The 27,433-nt window shown below is 34.0% G+C and overlaps 2 protein-coding genes across 7 annotated transcripts in view; both read left to right on the top strand.

The window, feature by feature from the left end:
* Nucleotides 1-473: 473 nt before the first annotated feature.
* Nucleotides 474-13,059, top strand: LOC142980878 (uncharacterized). 6 transcript variants are annotated; one of them, XM_076126460.1, is made up of 27 exons: nt 474-745; nt 1,138-1,308; nt 1,491-1,634; nt 2,595-2,688; nt 3,702-3,927; nt 4,148-4,274; nt 4,344-4,486; nt 4,810-4,895; nt 5,215-5,278; nt 5,723-5,949; nt 6,513-6,616; nt 7,085-7,142; nt 7,359-7,414; nt 7,494-7,548; nt 7,913-8,082; nt 8,390-8,551; nt 9,354-9,451; nt 9,743-9,914; nt 10,380-10,486; nt 10,612-10,687; nt 10,859-11,049; nt 11,214-11,361; nt 11,518-11,589; nt 11,747-11,807; nt 11,895-12,016; nt 12,132-12,210; nt 12,548-13,059. In XM_076126460.1, the coding sequence occupies exons 1-27, from the start codon at nt 593-595 to the stop codon at nt 12,616-12,618; spliced, it is 3,237 nt and encodes a 1,078-aa protein (XP_075982575.1). In that variant the 5' UTR covers nt 474-592; the 3' UTR covers nt 12,619-13,059. The 6 variants fall into 6 exon arrangements, with proteins under 6 accessions (XP_075982575.1, XP_075982568.1, XP_075982586.1 ...); XM_076126453.1 differs by having other exon boundaries at nt 475-745; nt 9,740-9,914; XM_076126471.1 differs by having other exon boundaries at nt 475-745; nt 9,740-9,914; nt 12,527-13,059.
* A 374-nt stretch (nt 13,060-13,433) lies between these two features.
* Nucleotides 13,434-27,433, top strand: part of Prip (aquaporin prip) — a 37,127-nt gene continuing 23,127 nt past the window's right edge. Inside the window, exon 1 of the mRNA XM_076126442.1 lies at nt 13,434-13,656. The gene's annotated coding sequence lies outside the window, so the exon portion shown is untranslated. The remainder of the gene's footprint in view (nt 13,657-27,433) is intronic.

Here is a 27,433-nt window from a genome sequence, read left to right as displayed (position 1 = left end):
AACACTTTACTATAATTAAAATATCTAAGGATCGCTTTGTATTCAGAAAAAAAAAAACTCATTTGTTTGTTTCAGGACGTGATTTCTCTTGCAGCTATATTATGACGCACATAAAGCTCTTTGGTGCGAGCTACCAAAGTCCTTTTGCTCCTTTTTTTATTACAGATATTTTTTGCTTTTGCCCAGATCAATGATAAATTAACATGACTATAACCCATTACATTTATTTAATTTGTAAGAATATACGTAACTAGCTGAAATATGCTGTCAATTTGGTCATTTAATTTGGTCGGATGTTCTGGTACTATTGGTATATCATGAATTACCATTTTTCTTGAAGTCGGTTAAAATGTATCTTGCAGTCAAGTAAAGTTACGCCATCTAGCGGAGAGTAGCTTAAACTTACTATATTGTTTCACTACATTTAACGTTAGAGGCGCTGTAAATCGGCGTCCCATATCGCGTCATACATTAGCGGCGCTAGTGGCGGCTTTAGTAAATCGTTTGTGATAGACAGTTATTGAAGAGGTTATGGAGTGAAAATACTAAGTTAAATAATTTAGTGTAGTGAGCCCTATTATTTTTAGTTAAAATGGAGACTAGAAAAGAGACTTTAAGTAACTTAAAACTTTGTCGTTTTTGTTTATCTCAAGATGAAACGCTTACAAGTTTATATGACAGGAGTCGAGCGCCAAAAAATTCGGTGCCTCTTGCACTTAAAATATTATCCTGCGTCTCTATTGAGGTAATTATAACAAGCATTTATTCTACTGTTTTCTTATAATTTGTTTTATAATTCTTTACGTGCCTGAAACAACATCCAGTGTTTTTTTGTCTACGTATGGCGTAATGGCGCCGAATGCACAGAGAGAACATAAAATGTTTGTTTATCACATAACAGCGCAATCCTAGAACATATTTATCAGATATACAGATGCCCATAAAATAATCCTTTGTGACCACATCAAAATCGGTCAGGTATAATTGGTAAAAGATCGTAAATTAGTTACATTTGTGTAATTATTTTCTTGCAAGCGCCACCTGCTGGCAAATTCAGAACCGAATGATTATGGACTGAATTGAATAAATTCTGATAACAAATACATAATTGTTATAATTTCTTGACCACTTCCTCAGGTATTCCCTTCGGACAAAATGCCATCTTATATCTGCAACCGCTGCAAATTTTTCATGGACATCAGCTATGAGTTTAAGCAGATGTGCAGACTAGCTGATGAAAATGTACTACAATTCATTCAGAATGGCAATGATCTGAAATCACCGGCCTGGCCACCTACCCTTCTCAAAGTAAGCTTGTTAATAATTCTACTAAGAGCAAGATTAATCTAATATAAGTATATTATAACATCTATCATTGCTAATGCTATACTCTCTACCATAGAAAAGTTAATTAAAAACTACAATAATGTATTTTAACTCTACATTACCTTGTAATAGCTAAAGTAATAAATACAATGTCATCTTTGTAGTTGTTCCGTGTAACATCAAAGGCAGCACCAGAGTTGGCTGTAATGAAAACTGTAGTTGAAGGTGGTGCTACCATACATGTTACCGCCCAGGACCGAGAATCAGAAAGTGAAGAAGACGATGATGAAAATGTTTATAATGTCAAGGTAAACATAATTATATGTGTGCTTATTACATTATTAGTTGAAGTTACTTCTCTCTATGTTCCTAATGCCTTTTTTAAGTCACTGCAGTGTATTGTAATGTCAATACTTTAATGGTTTTGGTTACGATTGAACTAGTGATAAATATATTGTATCTGTTAGTACAGTATTAGTCTAATTCCAAAATTCCTACTGTGTACTCTTTTGTCAATACTTATTGATTTGGTTTACTGTTGTGGTTGGGATTGAATGAGTGATAAATATATTGTTTTTGTCAGCAATAATTTGTTGTACATAATTACATTCAATAATTTGTTAAATAACAGTTTAACATTTAGGATGTACAATGTACATTATACTTGAAGAATTCTTTCTTTCTCCCTTACAAATACTGTTTTTGTGCCTGTCATCATCTGTGAACAGTGGTTAACAAAACAATTTGATGAATTAATAATTTGTTCTATGTACTGACCAAAGTAGAGAACATTTTTGTCCATGCAGGCAATATGAAGTACAATTGATTTATGAATATTTCACTTTTCTCTATTACTTTTTGTATGGGTTTTGTATTATGCCATGTAAAGTATGAACATTATCATCATATATCACAATATTTCTACTTGATAACATTAATGTGTAACCATTAATTAATTACGATTAATATTTAATCATTTCAAATACTATGGCAACTGAGTCTAAACAAACAATGTTCATATTATACCTAGATTTCACTATAAAAGATTGTATAATAAACTCAATGGTTTGCATCCTCTTAAGTCTTTTCTGGTATTGTTAGTAATCAACCCAATTTCAATGACATTGAAAGGCCTTTGACTTGGCTCAACAACTGCAGTCTCAATTGACTACAACCGGGACTTATACAACACAATCACATTCAGTGTTAACTTATAAAGACCGGTTTCTTTTTTACTGTTCTTTTCTTAATATTATTAACTCTCATAGATTGGCGAAGGTTCAGAAGATGGCCCTAAGAATGCACGAGTGAAAGTCATAACAGCCAGCAAACAAATCAAAGGGAAACCGAAACAAGGAAAAGGTAACATTACTTCTTTTTTATAATCTGTAGTACTTTCTGTGACATTTTGTTTTCTAGTATATAAGAATTGTTTTGTTATATTGCGTGTGTTCATAGCTTATATTGTATATATTATCATTTGGTGTTGTGCATGGTATTGCGATTATTTTACGTTTTTATGTTGGTATTTCACTTTTTGTTTTAATAAGTTGTTTATTACAGAATTAAGTATACATTTTTTACCATTATAAGATGGAAATAAATGTATTTTAGTTCTGTATCTTCTATTTTGTATAAGTTATCAATGATTATTTTTCAATTAATTTGAAACATTACTATTGATTTCAAGTATCATACATTATTAAAATGAAAAGTGAAATTATATTAGTAGAAATTGTCAGTGTCTACTAATGTCAACAGGGCTGTTTTATTATTCAGGTAAGAAATAAGAATATTGACTTCTTTGCAAGGTTATTTTGTTCAAACAGTGTTTCACAAAATGTCTCATATTAAAACAAAATATCATAAATAAAATGACCCAAGATGATTATATTTCTCCATTTATGGCTATTTAATGGTATAAGATTAGTAATTGTGAGAAGTCAATTAGGATGCATTCTTCAATTTATTTTTTATTGTAATCAAATTAATTTTAACTCTTATGCCAAGTAATTGAAACTTCAATATAGAGACATGAACCTATGTAACCATTCTATATAAATTGTGAAACAATGTTTGCTAGTTGAAGACATGGGAAGGAATAAAGTAGAAATGTAACAATTGTTATCCTATTTTACAATCAAAATAAATACTTTGCAGATGCATGTTCAGTATTCAATGTACTTATTTTGTGTTAAATACTCTACACTTTCTTTCATAAACAATATCTATGTAACTTTTTCTTCTGCAAGAAATCTGTCGAATGTTATCTGGCTGCCAAAGTAGTAGAATTAAGAAAAAAACTACAAAAAAGGTTCAGGCATGTCCTGAACTGCACCAGTTGTAATGAGTAGTTGGAGTGACTTGTAATACAGATTTGGAAGAGGAGGATATTCCCATATCGGGTGATCAGCCGTCCACAAGTGTAGAGGGTCAGGCACAGTCTGATATGACGGAGGAGGGCTGGGAGAAGTCAAACTCACAGGAGGGGTGCTGGCCGTGTGATGAGTGCGACTGCACTTATCCTCTACAACAGTTGCTGAAGCTCCACAAGACACACAAGCACAGGGCAAGGAATGTGCAGTGCGAACAGTGTAACGCGTAAGACACTCATATCTTTTATAATTATTTCAATGATACTTTTATTTCTCGGTTTTTGCATACTCTTAATAATTTCTTAGAAAGTAAAAGTTTTCAGCTGAAATTGAAAGTAGAGTTTTAATTTTCATATTATAATGCCGGAATAAAAAAAGCAATAGATCAAAGACAATATCTTTTATTCGATGAAAGCTGCTATTGTAACATGTTCTTTACTTTGCAGCAAATTCTTTAACAATTACCATTTGACGGTACATCAGTTGCGACATGCGACCGATGACATGGTATTTACATGTACGGCCTGTGGCAAAAGCTTCAAGCGCCATATTCTGCTTAAGCGACATGAAAAGGTACAGAAAAACTTTTAAAAATGAGTTCTGTGCAAAAAGTTCTTTGCCTCATGTAAATATTTTTTACAGTTAGTTCATGCGGACTTAGCTCAGTTAGCGTGTCCATCTTGCCCGGCTACGTTTTTGTCTCAAGATGAGCTTGAAATGCATCATGACGAAAAACACGTTTCGACGAAGGAAAAACGTTTCGTCTGTGATGTGTGTAACAAAAGGTAAATCTAAGAAAATAAATTCGAAGATATCCTTATTATTTTACCAATAATAACGTGCCAATGTAGTGCCAATATGTAAATTGTCGAATTGTTCAGCAAGCTTAGTCTGATGCTCGGATAAGCAAAGTCGACCCCGCGTCTTTGAAAAAGAACTGCGGCGATAACATCTCTTTGTTAATGCTATAGGTACATTTTTGTTCACATCATTAGGTGTATAATAGGTCTAAAAAATGACCTAATATTTTTCTAACAATAACTTTATATGAATTAATAAGTGGTTTAAGGCACTAAAATATATCAGTATATAAAGTCTATGTTTTCAGGTTCCACGAGAAGTCAACACTTCAGCGCCACAAAGAGAACCTCCACGATAAATCAGCTGATTTCGCTTGTATATACTGTCCATCGCGTGAGTCAGCGGAAATAAACACCAAATAATCACTTCATCATTAGTTTTAGTTATATGAGCTATGAACATGCGTACAATTTGTTTATATTATTTCCTAAATACATACAAAGAAAGAATGAATTATTCATTTTTACGTGGCATTACTGTTCAAGAGCTAAAAAATATACAATTGTTCTTTTGTATGTATTTGTTGGAACATGAGCCTTCTTTGGCAGTCGGGTGACAGTTAAAAGAGGTGTATATAACCGTAGTATGGGATTTTTTGTTGTAGGTTTTACTTCAGTGTCAAAACTAACGCGTCATGTTCGTGCTCACGCAGGGGACCGGTCCTATCCGTGCAAGTACTGCAACAAGAGCTTCATCAAGTCCCATCACTACACCAGGTATGTAGATACCAGTATTTTTAACGGTTTGCGATCTTATCCTCCTATTATGTTTGTCTTTTCATCTCTGGACTATGGAGTCCCGGAGCCCCTTTAAGACAGTTTTGTTATTTCTACGAAGCCGAATTGCCGATTTAGTTCTCAATTGCCGGCGCAGTTGACGGTTTAAATGTCATCGGTGTTTAATTTTCTATTTTTCTTTTGTGGTTGGTTAAATACATATTGCTAACGTATTCACACTACTGTTATTTTTGGTATATACAAATATTATAGAGATTTTTTTTCTTTTGTCTCTGCAACTATATTCATCGGATTGTTGTACTTCATTACGAGAGTGCAAGTTCTTACGATTATAAACAACCAAGCTTCTAGATTGCTTAAAAATTAACACAGCCATTATGACAATTACCTCGAAACTGATAAAAATTAACTCTCTGCATACAGACATCTCCGCCTAAAGCACCGAGAGGCGAACCGTACTTGCCGTGGACCGTTCGGCGAGTCGACCGACCAGTACCGCTGCGAACAATGCGAGGACAGCTTCTCAACGCAAGACGAACTCATCTTTCACTCAGCGATACACGCGACTCAGAACCTCACCTGTCCATTGTGCCAGGAGAAGTTCGAAGACGTAGACGCCGTCACTACTCATGTTAGAACACACGTTCATGGTATGTTGGTGCATGCATTTGAAGTAGAACATAATCTTAGGAGCTTTTTATGGAGCATGTTATATTTGTGTGGAATGAGTGTATTTATTGGTCGTAGGTTATGTTTAATAATAATATAAGTTTTTTGAATACCTTTTGTATTATAACTGGTTATAACACAAATAAAAGCTGACAGGATTTGACCCCATTTTATCCCCTTCTTTCTTTACAATAACCAAATCTTTAGGGTGCATCTTCATTACTATAACGGCATAATAATACAACGTCGCACAAGTTGTTATATACTATTATGATTAGCGCTAAAGTTTCTGCTGTATAGATTTTTAAAAATGCACCCGATATCCAATATTCTCTATACATTATAGAACTTATTATCTTAAATCATACATCTTGATGGGAAAAGAACAATTTCATTAAAAAAATAAACCTAACAAATTAATACGCACGAGAAAGACTTTGCAAAAGTTTATATCTGGTACGGTTGCCTCCGTTTTACCAAAGTCATGCTCCCAAATAAAATATATGTGTTGTACCGTCACCTAATAAGTAATGGCACTCAACAGGTTCGGAGTTCATGTGTGAGTTGTGCGAGCTGATCTTCACGACAAAGGACAAACTCGACTCGCACATGATCAACGCTCACGATGATGAATTATCACGCACTGATGTGAGTAGTAGTATAATGTAATCATTACTTTTAATGTCTTACTCATAAACGTGAAAACTCATTGTTTTGTCACTTTAAATTTTAGAAAGATCGGAAAAGACAGCAATGTAAATAATATGTTACCTTTTCTATACTAACCATAGGCTATTTAACTGAATTCTTAGTCAAGAAAATCTTGTATGAGTTAAATGTATTAAATACTCAATCTAAATTTTGGGTCATAATATGGACAAATTGAAGTTACTTTATTCTGAAATAGTATCTGTAAATAATTTCATCTCAAGCTAAAATATAAGTCTTGGATGTGAGAAGCATTTTTGATGTTTCATAAAAAGTTGCTGATTTGTCATTTATTAGATATTGAAAGCATAGCTTATACTTTCTTTCAATAGAAATCGTTTGACCATAACCTACTGGTTTACCGAATCTATTTAATTTTCGTCTCAATGTCAAACCTAATGTCTACAGGAACTGGGCCAGGATGAATCTTCAATGGATGAAGAAGATGATGATACTGGAATCAATGGTGAGTTGAATAACATTAACATGATTATATTTAAGTATACCCCATTTCTTGGGCCATAAACAGCAAATACAGGCGTTCAGTGAGTCACTGAAATATATAAAATTAATATTGATAATGAAAGGAAAATCTAATATGAATTGTATGTTGCCACTTATGAGAATTAAATATGGTTTTAAGATTTCTTCTAGTTGTTATAAAATCTATTATAAATTTCAGTTACTGAAGAAAACGGCCAAATGGTAGTGGAAATAAAGAAGGCTGATGATTTTATGGTAAATATCTGTCTTACTTTAATTTTGTTTCAAATAAATAGTAAATTAGTGTAATACAATGGATTTTTTTATTTCTCAGCTAACAAACTCACAAGACGAGGCCGAGGACAAGCATGACAACACTAACTCAGAGGGTAAGCTAATATTTAGCAATAATTTATTTACGAGCAAAATATTGAGTTCTTAAGTACTGGAAATTATACAACTATTAGTGTTTAGAATAGATTTCACTAATGGATTCTCCATTAGGTGTTTTTGCACAGTTTTCAATTAGAATGACTTGTATTTTTCCAATTAAAAGATTGAGAAGATAATAGAATTGTGGTAAATTCTTGTATGCCTTAGAAAGAAACATGATTTGAAACAAAGAGAAATTTGGCTATCATGATGGATATCAGGCCAAACTTGGACCTGTCTTCTCCTGGAAGGAAACCTAAGCTCAGCAGTGTGACAATAATAATAATATAACATGCTTACTAGTAATCTATGTGTTTTCAGAGAGCGAAACAGACATGACATACACTGAGCTGTCGACCGTGGATACTCTGTCGATTGTTAAGAAAGACGCTAAGGCTGAGGAGAAACCCGTTCCTACCACCATTGCTGAGACCACTGTCACTAAAATACCAGCTGCACCCGTTAAAACTGTGGAGAAGACAGATGGACAGGTAATAAGAATCCTAAGTTTAACAATCCTGTCATTTTCGATTTGAGGATTCTGCAATTGCTTTCAAGGAATAAAATGCCATTAAAATTGAGTTCATGAACTAACAATTTGAGAATTAAAGATTTCAAAGGGATTCGGCATTGTTCTGCTGATTTAGCATTCAATTTTTTTTAATGTTCTAAAATAACTTTGGACCATTAAGTATTATCTATCAGACAATAATCATTCTGGTGCATTCATTATTGGTGCAGAAAAAAAATCTTAAGCATGGTAATAGACGTGTTAATATTTTTATTTTCTTATTACAGACTCCACCAATATTGCGTAAAGCTGAGGAGATTAAACGCAAAGCACAGCCGACCCCGGAACCGGCTCCAGAGAAGAAGATCAATAAGGCCGAGAGCAATAACACTGGTGCTAGCGACAAATCGCTGCGTTTACTGGAGAAAGAACTGCAAGAACTGAAAAGGGTAAACATATTTTCAACGTGCATACCTAACAACAGAAGTAGAATTATAACTCGCAGCCAGTATAAATGCTGTCTGACAAATTCCTACTAAAGGCGAACGGCAGGTTTGTATGAAGAATTCGTACAGCTTATAAAATGTCATGTTTAGGTTCACTTTTTGTTTTAATTGGTAGCTAATATGATAGACAAGCTTATTTTAAAATTCATATATTTTTTAAAGTTGGGAGGTAAAAGTTATGTCCATTTTAAGAAGCCCCGATAGTTCGCTAAATTGCTCAAATGCTGTCAAAATCACAATCCAAAACAACAGCAAATTAGCGGATGCGTAGACGTCAGACTAACAGTGACGTCTCATGAGATTTTCTTTTTCTTTAGTTGTCAACAAATATAAGCCATAGACCAAAAAATATTATGTAATTTATCAAATCTTTCTACCTTAATTACTAATTAATCCGGACTTCTAAAAATAATACTCCTAAATAAAAATAAGTGACTTAGCCCCCTTAATAAGAGGTACAAATTCTGTAACGAAACAACACCAACTTTAAGCTGTACGAAATCTGCCGATCTCCTTTGTATGTCTCACAACTCATACTCATTTTTAATTTACCTGAAAGATAAGGCATATCAGGAGGTGGCGAAGCTAGACCATAGTCTTCAAGGAATTTATAAGATATTCTAGAACGAAACAATGCATAATTTAATTTCTAATACATGAGTAGTAAATTCATGTTAGTTAAGGAAATATTCTACATGTTTTTAATTTTGTTGTGAGATTGTAATTAGAATGTTGTATCTTTCAGACCAATACTCGTACTGATGCAGTAAAGACTCCAGCTAAATCTGTGGAGCTGTTACGAAACCGACGGCCGCAGTTACATACTTCGACACCTAAGCTAAGGTAATACTCAATTTCAATGTTTACAATTTTACATAGAACCGTTATTTTCCGTCGAGGTAACAGTGAAGGGCACATTTTCAACACAAACACTTCTTTCTCGACTCCTCAAGCCCAGTTACGTGTAATACTAGGCTTTAAAATATGTAACTGTTAAAGAGATCATGATGACCTTTAATGTCATATAAAGTAAGCCTATAATAATATCACCGGCTTATTGACTTTATTGACATGACTATTTTTAAATGCGTTCATTACGCAAGAAACTACAACCTACAAATCTTCTTACAGCAGACCAGCCGTAGAAGAAAAGAAGGCCCAATTGCCGTCAAAGTCGCCAGCTTTAGACAAAAAGCAGCCAGAACGTCGCGTTATTACCAAAGAGAATAAGGAACCCAAAGAGACGAAAGGAAACAACGGCAATGGCAAAGAGGACAAAGAGGTGAAGGAGAAGGAGACCCCAAAAGTGAGAACATCACAATACCTATTTACTACTTACTAACTTATATAATGATACTAGAGGCCACCTGCGACGCCCTCCGCGTAGAAACCCTTCCCGTGTAAATCCCTCGGGGATAAAAAGTAGCCTATGAGTTATTCCGCGTCTTCAACTACCTACATACCAAATTTCATCGTAATCGGTTTAGTAGTATTTGCGTGAAAAAGTAACAAACACAACACCCATACATACTCACAAACTTTCGCATTTATATTATTAGTAGGATATACAAAGCATAGATATCCTGGAAACTTTATTCCAATATCGAATTAAAGCGTTGTAAATATACTATGCGCATTTTAATGTCCCGAATTGAACATTTTCAACAAACTTCAATTTGCCTGCAGAGTAATCGACTACGCGTATTCGATCATGTCTGCCTTTTGGAGATTAAATTTTTTCTTTTGTTATTTAATAATTGTTCTATTTCAGAGTGTGGTTAAAAATGGTGCGAGTGAAAAAACCACGCCGGATGAAGGTATACGTCGATCGACAAGGCCTTCAAAAATAAAGGACTACGCTAAAATGATACGTGATAGGTACACAATATATTATAATTTAAGTTCAAAAAAGATTCCTTCATATAAAACATTTTACCTAGACTGTGCCTTCATTTAATTTAATGTTTAGTTGTAATGAATAGGTAAAAAATATTTGTTTACAGAACACAAGAGTCAGATGAAGACGAGGACTCAGATGAGATCGACGAAGAGTACAGAGAGTCTGAACGAAGTATAGAGGTAACAATAATATGTATAAGTACCTATCTTTAATATATTTCATGTACAACTTTAAGAAGATTCTAGTTTGAAAGTATGCTTATCTCGTTTGAAGCTAGTAGTAGCATAGTATTACGTTTATATTTTCTTTATCAGTGTTTCGAAATTATGAGATGTCGTGATGTCTTTCAGGCAAAAACAAAGGCGCGTAGAGCTAGTGTAAAGCCGTCACCGAAGCCAGCGGCCACACCCACCTCAGCGCCTAGGAAACGAGGCCGACCGCGCAAAGATACCGGAGCAGCGGTGGCTACGTTAGTACTATTTCTATACATACACTTACTTCTACATAAAGTAAATAAACTACAGAAATACTTCCCCATAAGGCAAGTCAGAGTGCAATAGCACAATGTTTTATGATCTATTAGTAGTACTTGCATTATTGAACCACATATTACATTGTAGTTTTCGTTGTTTGTGCCTTCGTCTTTATATACTGCAAAGAAGATGCCTAATAAGTTGTTCTAATAATATTTTGTTTACATTTTAGGCCGGCGAAAATAAAGAAAGATGACAATGATGGGGAAGAATCTAAAGCTAATGAAGATGAAAGTGAAATGGAGAAGCCCAAAGAGACTGCACCTGCTGAACCGGAAAAGCCCAAGGAAAAGACTGTTCCTGCTGAAACTGCAACCACTGTTAGTAAACCTTAATACCAATTCTTATGGCTTAGCTAGCTTAAAATAGGTATTTGATAAAAAAAAATTCAATGCCTTCATTAGTATTCACTGGATTACCCAATCATTTATATCTTTTAATAGGTAAATGCACTAATATGTTCTATCGCGTTACAGGAACCGAAACCAGTAATAGAAACGAAATCTCCTGGATTGTTAGTCTCACCTACTGGACAAACCTTGAAGAAAGTAAGCATACATACAACAAATTATACCATATTTCGTTACAGCAAAGAGGAAGTTATTAACAAATAATGTTCAACAATCAAGTTGATGGGGTTATCTAAATTCCATTCTTAACCAGCGAGAGATAACAAGAAATTATTTAATATTTGTACTCTTGCAGATACCAATCAAAGCGTTACCGCCTGGAGTGAAACCGTTGCCTTTACCAGTTAGTGCTAGACGTAAGTATATATTTAAAAAATGCTAAACATTGAAATGTAATTAATGTAAAATATGTCAATGTACTCATAAATTTTGTGTAATTGCAGCCGTAGGAGGAGGCGAAGTATGCGAAATGCAAATAGGCAAAAAAGTGGTGAAAGTACAGAAAATCGTAATGACCAAAGCAGAAGTGGAGGCTATGGCTAAGAAAGGACTCGTTGAAATGAAGGTTAGTAGAAACTGAACAGAAAGAAAAGAAATATAGTAGAGATATTGTATTAGTGTCTAGAAGCTAAGAAGCCATTATTATATTAAAGGTTATTTATAAAATTATATTGTTTCAGGATGGCACAATGGTACTAAAACAGGGTATAAAAATCCCCACCTCAGATCCAACGGCGCTTAAAAATCTAGTCGGAGACGGTTGGTATCAAGAAACCTGAACTTACTCTCGACAAGATCAAATTTGAAATCGATCGAGCCGATTCCAACTAATGTTATATCGTACCTTTAGATTACAAACTAACGCATAATTGTACGCATAAAAATGTAACTAATGGATTGTTTAATTCACATAATATTCACTTCAAACCAGCATTCAAACAACAACAGCCCTAGTTTGTTATTTATGAGTACGATTTGACATAAGCTCGAATCCAACTCGATCAATTTTAACATTGATCCTGTCGAGAGTAAGACCTAAAATTTAATGATCTAAACTAACTTAGTATAAATTTAGCTTAACTTTGCATTGTTACAGAGGCAGCGAAAGAATCTCCTAGTAAAAATAAGGCGACACCAACACGATGTAACATCGACGATGACGCATAGTTAAACTTTCAATTCTAGGGGTTGTGGGTCTAACCCTCGATGCTTACCGCCCCCATCACTACGCGGTCACTTAATAAATAATAATCACTGATTGTATTAACCATCATTTATTACTATTATGGGCACATACGTGTCTTTCTATAAATAAATAGTGTTAAGGTAGTATTTTAGCACGATTATATTTTTTAATAAGGAATATCTCATAGATAAATATAACAGTCTGTAAGATACATAAGGTACATAATACATATAATGTAGTAAATCTGTTCCACTGGTGTTATTTTCACTAAATGATCTTAATGTTTACTATTACTTCCTTTACAATGTATTGTCATTTCTATACTATTATTATCTTATGAAATATGACCCGAAGAACACGATTGAATTAAAAGTTCAATACAATCCGCTTAATAATAAGAAAATAAAAAATAATAAAACAACTTTCACGCCTTTCATTTTGATTATCCTCATATACTTAAATTCCCATATACGTGCAGCCATCGTATGAAATGTGGCTTTCAACTGCAAAATTCCGTCTAAAATGATGCAGCAGTTCGGCCGTAGACATTTTGCAGACAGAATAGTTTTGTACTTTGGCATATTTAATGCTTGTAAAGATCGTAAGCACTATACCTGTATAGCTATGAATCAGTAGTAACTTCCGTGTATGCTACACAGACAAAGGTCAAAGAAAGTTTCACATTAGTTTGTCCACTCAACAACAGATGGCGTTATACTATGTAATTTTTGTATTGTGTAACAGATGTCGCTGCTGTTGATCAAACTTTGCCGCCCTTTCTTCTAGGCGGCTTGTTCAAAACACTTTATTCAAACGACATCAAAAACGCGCACCAGTCGGTTGCGGCAGACGACTATTATTAAAATACGGATAAAACTTCACAATTATAAAAAAAACACATAGCAGAGTCTACGAATTCTGAATACATTCGTATAAGTGTAGTGATAAGCACCGTGAACACTACGCGAGTTTTCAGTTTAACTGAAAACTTTCAGGACTAGTTAAACTTCGTAAACTTGGTAAGTACGAATTATCATTACTGGCGTTTATTTTTTTTAAAGAATTATTTAAGACTTAAGATACCTACTCAAAACTAAAATAATATTTGGTTCTTTTTTTAATTTTAAGAAATGTTTACAGGCATTAAGTTACAAAGTTCTGTTTTCTATTCTGCCTCTTTTTTGTTTTTGTATCCGATAACTGACACAAAACTTTCTTTTTAATTTTTGCTAGCCTGCATGTTATCTTACGATCGCAATTAGACGACAAATAATGCGCTTAACAAAGTTTTTTTTATTGTTTCGACGATCTTTGAGAAAAAACTGTTTGATTATATTTTATTTAACACGGATTAAATATTTTTAAGCGTTTAAAAAAAGCGTTTAAAGGCAAAAGCACTGCATAATATTGGAAGTCTAGGTAATGAGCATAATAAGATCTGAAAGAAATTGTGAAAAAAAATCGTGACGTAAAAACGGCCGCACCAATTATTTTCCGCGACATTAAAAAAGTTAAATGCGTTGATTTTAATAACTAACTTTTTGGTCTGCAAACACCTAAGTAAAAAAATATGTTTATTTACAAAATAGTAATTGGGGTCGTCGTGATGTAGTAGTATGGCGAGCACTTCATAATGTTCACAATAAATTGATAAATTGGATAAGATAAGATATCACTGCTATGGTGTAGAGGTTTGTTATTTGCTTGGTTTCGGGAACGCTATCAGTAACTGGTCAAAAATAATCGAAAACATCATTCATTTACGTATCTTTTTTTTTAAACGAAGACGACTTTAGTGGCTTGTTACTGATCAGATCTAATCATACCTTCAAATAAATTATGCATAATCATTGTTGGCTGAAATTATTTGCAAAGTAAAAAAATGACGCGATTTGATTTAGTTTTCCTTCAAGTCTCCTCCACACGTTTCGACGTAAGAATAATGTAACGAAAATAGGTGCTAATTAATTGTTGTGATGTAGGTAAATAGCCGGATAACTGCTCGTCTCTACTTACAGGCGACATTATCTAATTGAACATTTGAAATTAAATGCTTATGTTCTTTAGTTTATGTCCCTAGAGATACGAGTTCATACTTAAGTAACCATTGCCATTTGCAACGTCCCAAAGGGACAACGAGAGCGTTACATCAGGTTTTCATTGTTTTATCTTCCGCTTACATTATTTCCTCCTAGCTCTTGGCCAATGCTGTAAGGTTTAATGTTAAAAGTTACTAAAATCTTATGACGAAAACATAAATCAGTACTATAAGCTATTTTTCTATTGAAAAGATTTTTGGAATCTATCGGTTTATAGTTTTAAAAAAAGATACTTTAAAATCTCAGGCTCTATCAAATCGGACACCATTTTTTCGCGTTGATCAGCGATTAAGCATAGATAGAAACTTAATAAAGTTCCCATTCCTCAGTGAAAAAGGTAAAGAACTTTAAAAGGGAGTAGACCTTCCCAGCAGTTCTTTTGTGTGTCACCCATTCAGTGTTAGTTGCTGCGTCCCGACCTTTTTGAAGGATAGTACCGACACGGTTCGTGATTGTCCTAGGGCTTCCCCTCCGGGTATTCGTACTTATTTAAATACCTACATTTACTACTTAATTTAATCACATGCGCACCTGTATTCTCTATTCTCATTTCGACCAAAAATGTTTTATTGCATTTTAACCACGATACTCTATTAGTTAGATACTATTGGTTCAATGATTACGTAGGTACTCAAACCATAGTAAAATTTTATGTCTACAAGAAAAATTAGGATATTTACTCAGCTAATATCTGTTATAAATCTAATCTCAACACTCAACAATAACTATTATTTTACAACACGATAAGTTAACACCGGCTAGTCAGTACGCATACCACAGACTCGCAAGATCTTATCAGATGTAAGTGATTGTTATAACCAAAGACAAGTGGCTGGATATGTATCTGATTATTTTTGAGAGAATTTGTATTTGCTGTCAGACTTTGGTTTTAATCCATAAATTCCTAAAACCAAAGTTTTACTCCTGGAACACGAGCTCAGACATGCTTATTTTTCTTAAACCGTTCAAGCAATTGATAATTATTTGTGATCCTTCAACAACAAAATTTACGAAACCTTGAAAAGTCAGACCGGAGGAATACTTACTACATAAAAATCTTAAATCAGTGTCCACGAGTAAACGTAAAAGAAAATCAACTTTAACGAAAACACTCATCTTGCCATTAAAGTTCCTAGCAGTTCACTGAAACCAATTAACGTAGATGATTAAAAAACTCGAACAAAAAGTAAATAGGTACTTTTACAGCCCTATTACATTATCCGTTGACATTGAGACATGAAAATCGTGAGGTAATTGACAATAAAATATACAGAGTAAACATGCTCAGTTATCACAGTAGTGCTACGTTAAATAGTTGGTACTGTGACCGAAACGCTAAACGATTAGACATGGCCGGCTAGCAGGAAGCCGCCGGCTTGTTAGTTGACACAATAACGTTACATAATACACATTTTTTTATTGATTTTTGTACCTAATAAACCACGAATAAACAGATATTTTGTTGATTTTTTCCTTATCATAAATACTGCAACTTGATTTCCATTGCAAGCGATGCGGTGACTTATCCTTGTTTGGTACAAATTTGAGTCGTTATACCTAATAGATTTTTAACTCATAAGTTTTTCTGTATATTATGAAAAATATAACAGTTTTTTTTAATCTCTGAAGGCCAAAATGCCGCTACTTCAACCTTACATACTTAACTTGATTGATAGATGTCATGGTCTCTTCTTCCACTACATTCTCACGACGACAACCGTTAGAGATGTCACTTTTCCTATTCTTAGTAGTGACGCCAATACAATACATTAACATATCTTCTATATTCTAAAAAGTTACACTGTTGTATACAAAAGATCTGCAGGGAACGTAAATAAATGCAACATTAGTGGGATTTTCCCACTTTCGTGACTCGAGTTCGCTGTCAGTTTGGTTTTTTATCAATTTCGTCATCCATAATGATATCTTTTCGCGAAACCCTCCATAATTAGCCTTAAACGTCAGCACGTGGGTTTTTCCCCATATTAAATCTCCCAACTAAGTTACTCAAAATTCCATAATACGAAGAATCGGATAATTAAGGACAAAAAGTTTCTCTTAGATACGTTCTTTAATCACAGCGAAGAATCATAGCGTTTTAATCATAGTCAGTTTTGTCGTTCAATTTTCCTCGATTTCAAATTACCTTACTGAATACAAAAATAATTTCAGCTTATAAGTAGCAACCAGTCACAGTTATAACATAAAACAATAATGTATTCACCGAATCCTATTTCATAGCAATCAATCCCTGGTTTAAGTGAATAGTAAACAAAGAAACCCTTGAACAAACATTGACAAATAGCTCAAAGCTTAAGCTTGACATTTTAATATGTCACATGAATAAACAAACCGTTAAAGCCAGGCTAAACATCTGTTTGGAACGATGTCCATATGCGAGTGATTCTGACGGCATGGCTGACGGTGATGGCTGACCGTGGCACGCTTGTACTCGCTAGAACAAATAGCTTCGATATGACAGCTGTGACGAAGAGCGTGCTACCCAAGTGAATTCGTCAACGACTCTTAAGTCTTACCTCTCCGTGGCGAATGAGCTATTCAAGTGGATCACGCCTCCTCGCCTATTCTAGTTCATTATAATAATGACAATTATCTCTACATTACCTTGTTATGCTATTCCTACTGGTGGTAAAAAGATGATATTACGTAAATGGATCATCCTACTCAACGATATACTCAAAATATGTCTACTTAAATTATTGGACTACGTGGTCAGAGGTAGATTTCGGCCATTAACCGCCTACCCACTTGTTCGTACAGTCTTATGTTAGGGTAGTTATTAGAAGCGTTGTTCATAGAGTATGTCTGCGTAACCTAACAAAAAATACTTTGTCATTCCAAGTAACGCAGTATAAAAAACAACTACCTAATGACTAAACTAAATAATGATCTTAATTAAGTGGCTCGTGAAGGTTGAGAACTCATTTCGATTCCCCACTTTTTGTAAAGCATTCAATAGTCGATACTTTACATAGTTGTTCCAAGTAAGTGATATGTTTACCTAATGTGGACAATGTCCATCAACTGGGAGGGATTATTTATACATTTTAATACAGCATACATACTACATACAGGTGACAGCTGTTGTCCATACAAATATTAACCCATAATGTATATCTTGCAGCTTGTAAAGATTATGATATTTACAGTATCAAGCCTGAAACGCTTTGCCGCCTCATCCATCATAATACAACCGTAATAATCGTTCTAATACATAAGGTCGTTTATAAAAGAAAAAAGTAAATTAGTTATGTAAATGAGTGCGGGTAAAGTAAGGCGGGCGGCGGCCGGGTAAAGTATTAAAGGGAAATGCGGACCGGATGTCCGACTTAAGCATATATACATAGCACATATAAATTATAGGTTGCTCAACACACTATTAATAGTGCTTTGCCTTGAACTTGCAAAAAAAATGTTTTCTTTAGTATATTGTTAAACTTTCGCGTTACTACGAAATTGCTATACATACCTATTGAGTAGGTAAACACAAAAGCAATTTTTGCTTACGGTCATTGAATAATCGTATCACTTGTTAACCACAGATATATTGATGTTTTCATTCATACACATAGACAATGCATACTGTATACCTAGTATTTTTTAGCTTACGTCTTTACGTGCTCTCTGATTCGTAGCCTCTGTGCAAACAACAGGATACAATCAAATTGCCATAACTTAAAAGACGACATCATGAAAGGAATAAATGAACTTGTATTATCTTTGTTGCCAAAAAATTAAGTCTCGTAAAATACCATTTTTCCTCGCAAAATAATCTGTTATTCGCATAATGGCTGATGGCACGGAATTGCCGAATGACATAGCGACCGTTTTATTTTTACGCAAACAAATGTAGCTGGTTCCTATTGTTAAGTTAATTTTGCAGAAAAATAACAAGAAATAAATTCACACAGATTAGATTATATGTTTTAAAAACATGACTATTTTAAAAAAATATTATATTATATACAGTATTATACAGAGGTAAAGATAGTTGGTATTAAAGCTTATGTTATTTGATTATCTACTTAATGTATTTACCCGTCAGCACATTAATTTTAATTAGTGATACGGTTAAACTTTATAAAATAAGTATTTATATAATATATTTAATTTCCTTTTAATTATTTATTAATAAACTAAATTAATGATGTTTCCTTATTAATACCCTTTTATAGAATTTCCAGTGTCATAAAATATTATTGTTAAGGTTGTCTGCTGACGCATTAAACTGTTGCAACAAAGACCATAAAATAAATTGGAAAATAATTCATTTTCCATCAACTTCGAGATAAAAATCTATAAATTGTTTATTCTTCGTAGGACCAGATAAGGTTTGCAAATGAATTACTTTATTAATACGTAATTACGCTGTCATAATTGAAAAAGCGGCTGTTCTGCTCCGGCAATTAGCAATCACGCGATGTTGTAAAATAAATGGATGCTTAGAAATGAACTCGGATTCATAACAACACGGAATATTAGCTTAAAATTATATTTCTCTGTCAGGTATAAGAATTGAATGATATATCGAAACGTTACGGTTTATTGCTCTCGCGGTATTTGGTGTCAAGTTGTATCCTTTCGCGTCTATAAATATATTGCTTAATCTTGAGTACTTCCGGCGACATTTTAGAATAATTTAGATAAAAAACCAAACAAGTTATTATTCAGATCATTCTCTTTGTCAACAACTTCCTTCGTACCAATATAAATTAATTAATTATCTGTAGAAATAAATGTAATTGAAGATTATTCACAGATAAAATCTGTAGATACTAAAGAGCTAACTTTAAACAAAATCGTAGCCGCATTCAATTAAACAGCACTAAGCAGGGCGATCTGATTAACCTGCTCGCTCTACCATCAGATAGCAGTCATGTCGGTCAGCCTTTGTACTTACAAGTAACGACTAACGTAAAAGAATTCGGCATTCAGTACGGGTTTACGATCAAGAGCAATTGAGCTGTAAAATACGTAATTGGTTGTAAAAGTCTAAGCTAATCTTTTGGTATTCACTCAACACTATCTCACAAGATAGTATGAGTAATTCTAAATCAAAATTCATTACCATTTTGACGTTTGCGGTATCGAAATTTCGAGCACGATGCTTTGACGTAAGAAGCTTGGACAGGAAAATGTATCCTTATTTTATTTGGTCAACGTCTCCCTTGCCGCGTGGCGTCGTTGTGGTTCAGTTACTTCTGTTTCGTGTTGGAACCTTGACATTGGAAACGAAACCTGTTTGCCGAGAGGTTCGGAACAAAAAAACCGAGACATGTAATTAATGAGACGTGAATCACACCGACAAACTTTTTGTTTAGTAATTGCATACACCTACATGTAAAGCTATGAATAAACATCCGAATTACGTGAGCCAATTAAGTTTATAATGAAAATAAATGTAGGGTTACAGATATAAAAAGGTTTGTAGAACTTTTCCATCTGATTATATAAGTCTTAGTAAAGTTATTTGCTGACTGATTTGCTAAACGGGTAGTCACGCACTTTGCATAGAGCCTTTGTAACTACCGGGCTTGGTTCAACTGTAAGTCACTTTCAGACTACCAAGGTTTTCTGTCATTCTACCCATGCTTTACTGAAATGCACCTAGCGTGATTAGCAATGCTTAGGGCTTTGTCAATCACGCTAGGTGCATCCCTAATACCATCTATTCTGAAGTACCCATTCTGAATAGAGCGCAAGTGATAAAAACTAGCCTTTTTATTACTTTTAGTAACTATAGACACTGTTCTAACCCTGACCTATCATCGTAAATGTGCGCTTAAAACCTAATTAAGACTTTTTATAAAAATGTCTAAAAAGAAAACATTTTTATACCTTGTACATAGAGCTAAGCCGATCAAACATTCAGTGATAAAGTGTTACAGATACTGAAGGCAATTATTTACACTCCCACATCTTAAGATAACTTGCTTCACACATATTTGTTATGTCCAATACGATGTGTGCATTGACTCACTTCTCAAATTGCTACTTGGTTCAGTGTTCAAGTATGCCATTTATTTTTCAAGATATTTCATGTCGAGCGTAGAAAATATGAAATTTCACGCTCGGTATTTTTATTAAGTCTAGGTTGTAGCACATAGACAATTCAAAATTAACTAGAACATCTAATCTAGTAGATACTATCTCACTTCACTGTTATCATTCGTCAAACTCTCCAAAATGTACTTACAATTCCATTAAGGTGCTAAAATGAGAACGGCCTAAGGGTCCTTATAAAAACCGAAATATTTTATTTCTTATACGTAGCTTTATAACAATCAGAGCGTGTCCGAATAACAAAAAAGTTAATGGATATTGAACTTGGTAGTCCGTCCTACTCAGACCAGCGACGGCGGAGAGAGACGTGCTTGTCCAAAAAGTGTTTTGAACCTTCACAAAATTACCGCGTCATGGGGACTTACGGAGCGTAACCCCATCGTTTACCTCCTCAGTTCTCGGGATGCAATTATGGTCGAGCCGAGCCACGACCATTATTATCTGAGAGTATCAAAAAACATGCGCGTACGTATGTACCTCCACTACCTACCATAGATAATTGAGTGTGCCTCGCGGCGCGGCGGCCGACCGCGTGTCCCTCCTTCCCATATTACATTATGATTATTTGAATACGAATACGCTCAGGTGTCATAGACAAGTAATTTTTTAAATGATTTTATAAGTGGCCATCTTTCGGCTAGTTTTGTAATCATAGTAAAATGCCTACTAGGAATTAATATCTCTTACAATCTTCTAGAAGTGGTTTGACAGCATTCCTCGTTCCATGATTCCCGTATTCATATTTGGTTGACTTGAATTACACTTTTTTTTAATAGAATATTTTGATGTAGGTAATATTTATCAGCAGATGTTAAAAATAAATATATTTATATCTAACTATTTATAAATCGTATTTTTGTAATTAAGTATTTCTAAATTTAATACCTAAAAGTTACTTAGGTGTGATTAGATACGTTAATACTAATTAAGATGTATCGATGTAGTTGATATCGGTTCATCAAACAATTAATATTAGCGAGTACATAATCTAAAAAATATCAATAACCGATATTGTATAAAAAATAATGACGTCCTGTGCACTGGGTGGAATAATTTGACGTAGTGGAAATTCCACCACCAAAATGACTAATTTATTGACAACTTATGATTACTTTAATCTTAATCATATAATAACTAGTAAAAAGATTAAGTAAATACGTTAAAACGGCTCTACAACCTGAGGTAGCGTATCTGATAAGAGTTTGCAAGAAATCTATTCACGTATAAGTACTACGAAAGCTTAATCTTATATCCGTATGCGAACTGTAAATGCAATGCGGATGTCAAAAATATTTTCGAACTGCTATAAATAGCAATAAAACAAAAAAAAAAGTAAATTCAGTCGGTCATGAAAAACTTGTATGTGGCCAATTATGACCGCACACTGCACATTGTGTAAATGAGACAATGAAGGTTACATAAGCTATCATGATTATAGGTGCATGTCATTTTGAACTTACTGCGTTGTAAAATGTGTTTTTATCCTTATATCGCAGTTTTCTTATTTTACCTCTGACCTTTTTGCGTTTTTGGATAAATTTTAAGGCTCGATTGCGATATAAATACAAGGAAAGCAAGAACTAAAGGACGCCAAAAAGATAATATAAGGAGTAGTAAACTCAGAAATCTCTACACAATAAAGACAATGAATATTCCACTTCAAAAGATAAGTAAGCAGTAAAAACATACCTACTGTCTTCCTTTATCTCGATACAAAAGTAATCAATCAAAAATGCATACCAGTATCATTGTTTGATAAGATATAAGTGAAGATTAGATAATAGTAACAACAAAGTAATTATGTTCAGCAGTACATTAACATCTGAACATAAGGTATCTCAATAAGCAAGGCTACTGGCCGAGCGTGAAGAATCAAATTACAAGTATGTGTCCCTTTTCATCATCTGTTTAGTTTTTAGAATGGCAATCGTAGCATGCGTGAGAATAATTTCTGTTGAATGTAAACTAGGCGACGATATATTATTTTTAATGAAAGAACTCCGAATAGCTCTTGTATCGAAGGACCTTTACAAACATACAAACAACGGACTGCATGTACAACCAGACCCGAAACACTAAGTATTTGTGGATAGTAAAAAATATTCTGAGTGGGAAAAGAATCCACGAAAAATAAATATCAATATTTTAGTACGAATTAAATGTCGCATCACTATTTACATTCTATCATTAAAAATTAGAATGCAAGAATAATGACGTGACATCCAATTTAATAAAAAAAATGTGTAAGCCGATCATGTGCATCGACTACCATTGGATTGGCTTTCAGTTAAATCTGTACATTAATGTTGCCTTCTAAAAATTAGAAAGCATTTAATTTACTCTTTTCCTCAAGTTACCTGTCTTATTTTCACGGTACAATAAACATTCTCCTTGTTTTGTATCAACGATTAGAGCACAACCACCAATCATTTGTTGAGGGGCGCTTATGCTAATGAGCTGATGAAGCCCGTTTATCAAAATGTAAATGTATTTATAACATTTGAAATATTTAAGCAAACTTGTGGACTTGTAACAAAAGCTTGTCGGGGACATTAATAGGCGCTAGGTGTAGGGAGTCGACTCGTACCAACCCGTGACAGATCCTTAAAAACAACCCGGAAACGAACAGAATTGTCGTTCACTTACATTATAAAGATATTAAATTCGTAGTACGATTGTTACTCTACAAAAGTATGTAAACCTTTTTGTTACAATCAGAAGCACGGCAAAAAAATCGCTACAATTTTTTTTGTATTTTGACGAGCTTACCTCATCAGCTAAGACACGCCTTCGTTATCTATAAATTATAATGAGCAGACAATAAAGTGTACAGCCTTCTTGCAATATTAGAATGGGCAGTGTGGCCGGCAGTCACGGCAGGCGGCGCTCCCTCCCGGGGGAAGCCGACGATTACTTCATTGCCATTTGTGACGATGGACCCATTACTATGCTCAAACTCGATAACTAGGTGTGTCTTCCCTCTACTTCCTTAATGGATTTTTGATGAATCATATTTTAGTTTTCAAAACTAGATTGCATTTCATTGAATCAATTACCTACCCAACTAATTTCCTCTAGGCCTAACCTTCACGTAACTATTCACGTACTTGCATTGTGCATTAATAATTCTTGCGATAAGTACAAATTACATACGAAGAATAATCAGGGAAGCTGAACTATTATAGTCAGTTCCATACATAATATGGAGATCTTTCTGCAAACACAATTTATAAAATTAACAAAAATACGATATGACTAATTTTTATTTCCCGAAACTTGACAATCATCGCAATCATCGAATATTCATTTTGCCAAAATTTCAATCAGATAGGCACCAAGTTGTGGAATTTTACAAAAAAGAAAGGAATAATTTATAATAAAGAAATCCCCACAATCTGTAATCGATGACGCGGTAGCAATCTTAATTCTATGAAAATAAAACTGAATCATTCGACCTAGAACTTCCCTTTCGAAAACGTTTGTTTGGTTTTTCCCTATGTAAATGATCACGACAAGATAGAGGTATTAGATAGTTCTCTATAAATAAGAACAATTTCGGCGCATTTAGGGATTTTTAACAACCGTGTAACTATACTATAATAAGCTGAGCAGTTGCTTCAAATTTTCACACAACTCCTAGTCTGTGTGTGTGCTTGAAGCTCCGTACTTTACAGTTATACTCAATAGAGCAATCACGTAGAGTATAATGATGGTTTTCGTTCTAAGCCTGAGTTTTACCGTCGCCGTGTCGGTGCCGACCATATACAGAGATATATAGTCTATAGAGTTATCTTGCTTTCGAGTAAAATTATGAAGCGAAACCATATTTAGGACCTCAACTTGGTAAAATACAGTTATCAAGTTATTACGATAGGTTTTATTCTATCACCCGCGCTCTTCGGTTCGTATTATTTGATAATGTACTTTGGACTCTGAAAAAATAATCTCATTCAAAAGATTTTTTAATATCCCAACACCTTAAATTCCAATTTTATTATAAACCACGTTTGTCGGTATAGATAGACCCGTTGTCTACAATTATAAATAGATACATCAATAATTTTTTATTCCCCCATGCAAATTACTGTTAATTTTAAAATGACTTCCTTCATTTGAAATGAAATCATCAGCGCGATACCGGTTTCGATGTTCAAGGAGGTAATTATAAGTAATAAATAAAATATAGAGATAGTTATCTTAGGTCATTGACTTTGTACAATCATCAATATAAATAATATTCGTATGTTATTTGTCTTAATCGTTGATAAAACAATAGATCTACAAATTATATGTTACGATGTTGGCATTAGGTACATATTATGTCATTTGTGTTAATGATCTCGAGATGATCCATCATCACAACCCATAGTCACCATTACATGACAAAGTTTATTACCTCGTGAACACTAAAGCAACAATCATAAATCAGGATTAGATTTCAAATGCACACTTTTAATTTGAGCTAGGACAAACGACGGATTAATGATTTAATATTCTTTGGGAATTATGGCAATGTTTGAACTTTTATTGATGGTGCAATAATAAATCTGCAAAACTGTCGCTTCATAAAACCTTTTCGTGGCTATGCAAGAGAAGAAATACGTACATCTAGATTTTTCTATACTTTACCATTTGCTACAGCATCATTTCATGGATATTTCGCCGTAAACAGAGGATCAAAGACCTTTTACACCAAGAAAAAATAAGATTAAGTCAAAAACAATGCAGGCAAATATAACAATCTGTTTCTGAAAAAGTCTTTATAATTCGCTGTGAGAGTTAAGAATAATAAGTGAGATGTTTTTAAGTAAATCGATTGCTTGGCTATAACACTGATATTTCTCTGTTATTGAGAGTTTTATAGTCTGGGCTACGATTGGATTACGAACTTCAACTCAAAAGACTTTCATATATTATGAGTATTGCAGGTTCTGTTTACTCGCGGAGGATGTTGTAAAAAACGGATTTAAATTCTCGGATCTACAAGATACCCGGGCTGTGGCTCCATAATTCCTTTATAGTCTTATAAAGAGGACAACTCCCACATGTTGTGATTGTGCCCATGTGAGTGGGCTTGTGTCGTTATAATTCCATAAAATAAACCAGCACAGGAAATCTCCGAAAACGATCACTAACAGGACAATTTCTTGATAAAATAGTTGCGTGATATCTTAACGATCCTTCCTACTTGGCATTCTATGAAATAAAATGACGCGATCGCAGCTGCCACGATCTGTAACTTAAGTCCGATCCGAGGCTCGCGGTCTATCAATATTATAATCTAGCTTCCTTCGCTTATAGGTCATTTAAATATTCATAACAACTTAACATGATTCATGACGGAAACTTTTGCTTCTCGACAATTCAGATGATATTTTCCATTCCAATTGTAATTATCGCGCGCTTGTTCTCACTAATCATTAAAAAATACTATTATTTCCTTTGTCACGATGTTTTGTATCCGGCGTGTGTCATAATCGACATTTTACCATTTGCGCCTGTTTTCTCATTATCATAAACCATGTTTTGAATAATTAAGTGGTTGTAGTAATGATTGCATGCGGGTAAAGGCCGCTGTGTCTGCGCCAGCGACTATTATGGCAACACGAAGGTTCTGCCAACACTTGGTCCTTTGGGACGAGATTGTCATTGCGTATCGACATTGAATCCCTCGCGCTGACATTCAACAAGCCAATTAGTTCTCTGTAATAATCCAAGGCGAAATAACTGGTAGGAATGTTAACAAGAAATTCGGCCCAATTAAAAATCCAGCTTTATTACGGTATTTTATTTTGATTTACCATTAGTGTGAACAATTCGGCCATGAAACGCTAATTATTGCTAATACCGCGATAATTTCTTTATCACTGGCAAAATTATAATCTAGTTGCGGCAGTAATAAATAAAGTGATGATGGCGGTACGACGTCAGAAGGCTTAAAATAACATTTTCTTCAAACAAATTCTTTTGAGATAACATTTTGATATGGTTCTGTATACACAGTCGTGACGTGTGAATCCTAACTATTGAATAAAGGTAGATAGCGTGAAGATCATCTGAATATCAAATGCAGCAATTACTGTGAAATCTGCTATCAAATCTTGTTGTTTTGACGCATAAAGATAAAATCATACAGGCGAGAATAAGGATTGCCTCATCATAAAAATGTTTTGTTTGATAACTCAATTATTTCCTATTAAATAGATAAAATATTATGATTCACACAAATTTTCGCACGACGCCAACTGTAATGAGATATTCATGGTGACAATTTTTTGTGATACCCTTCGTTAATTGTTTAGTTATAATCTATTTTTCCACGTATTCACATTTGTTAAGACTCATTGTCGTAAATCATTGTTATTTTCAATGCGTCTTCGTATTTTGAAAATGTATTTTAAAATTAATGGTTTTGGCAGTAGGCAGGGCACTCAGTAAGTGCAGTAAACGTAAAATGGCCGAAGCTCTGGGGTCAGTGACGCTGTTAACGCGAATCGTAAACTTGTGCAGTTTTACATTACGTGCGCGTGCGCCTGTTGGCACCACATCCTCATCTGATGTCTACATTGTCCTTAAAACAAGTGCATGTGCCAACTTTTATTTCATTATTTTT

The sequence above is a fragment of the Anticarsia gemmatalis genome, chromosome 2 (assembly GCF_050436995.1).
Source record: "Anticarsia gemmatalis isolate Benzon Research Colony breed Stoneville strain chromosome 2, ilAntGemm2 primary, whole genome shotgun sequence".
In the NCBI taxonomy this organism is placed as follows: Eukaryota; Metazoa; Arthropoda; class Insecta; order Lepidoptera; family Erebidae; genus Anticarsia; species Anticarsia gemmatalis.
Note: the sequence above shows the minus strand (reverse complement) of the source record. Positions and strands in the feature narration are given on the sequence as shown.

Excerpts from the sequence above, each read along its gene's own strand:
- LOC142980878 (XM_076126453.1), top strand. The coding sequence starts at position 593 with ATGGAGACTAGAAAAGAGACTTTAAGTAACTTAAAACTTTGTCGTTTT. Across the intron at positions 1,635-2,594 it reads AAAATGTTTATAATGTCAAG|ATTGGCGAAGGTTCAGAAGA; the intron begins GTAAACATAATT and ends TAACTCTCATAG. Across the intron at positions 5,279-5,722 it reads AAGTCCCATCACTACACCAG|ACATCTCCGCCTAAAGCACC; the intron begins GTATGTAGATAC and ends CTCTGCATACAG.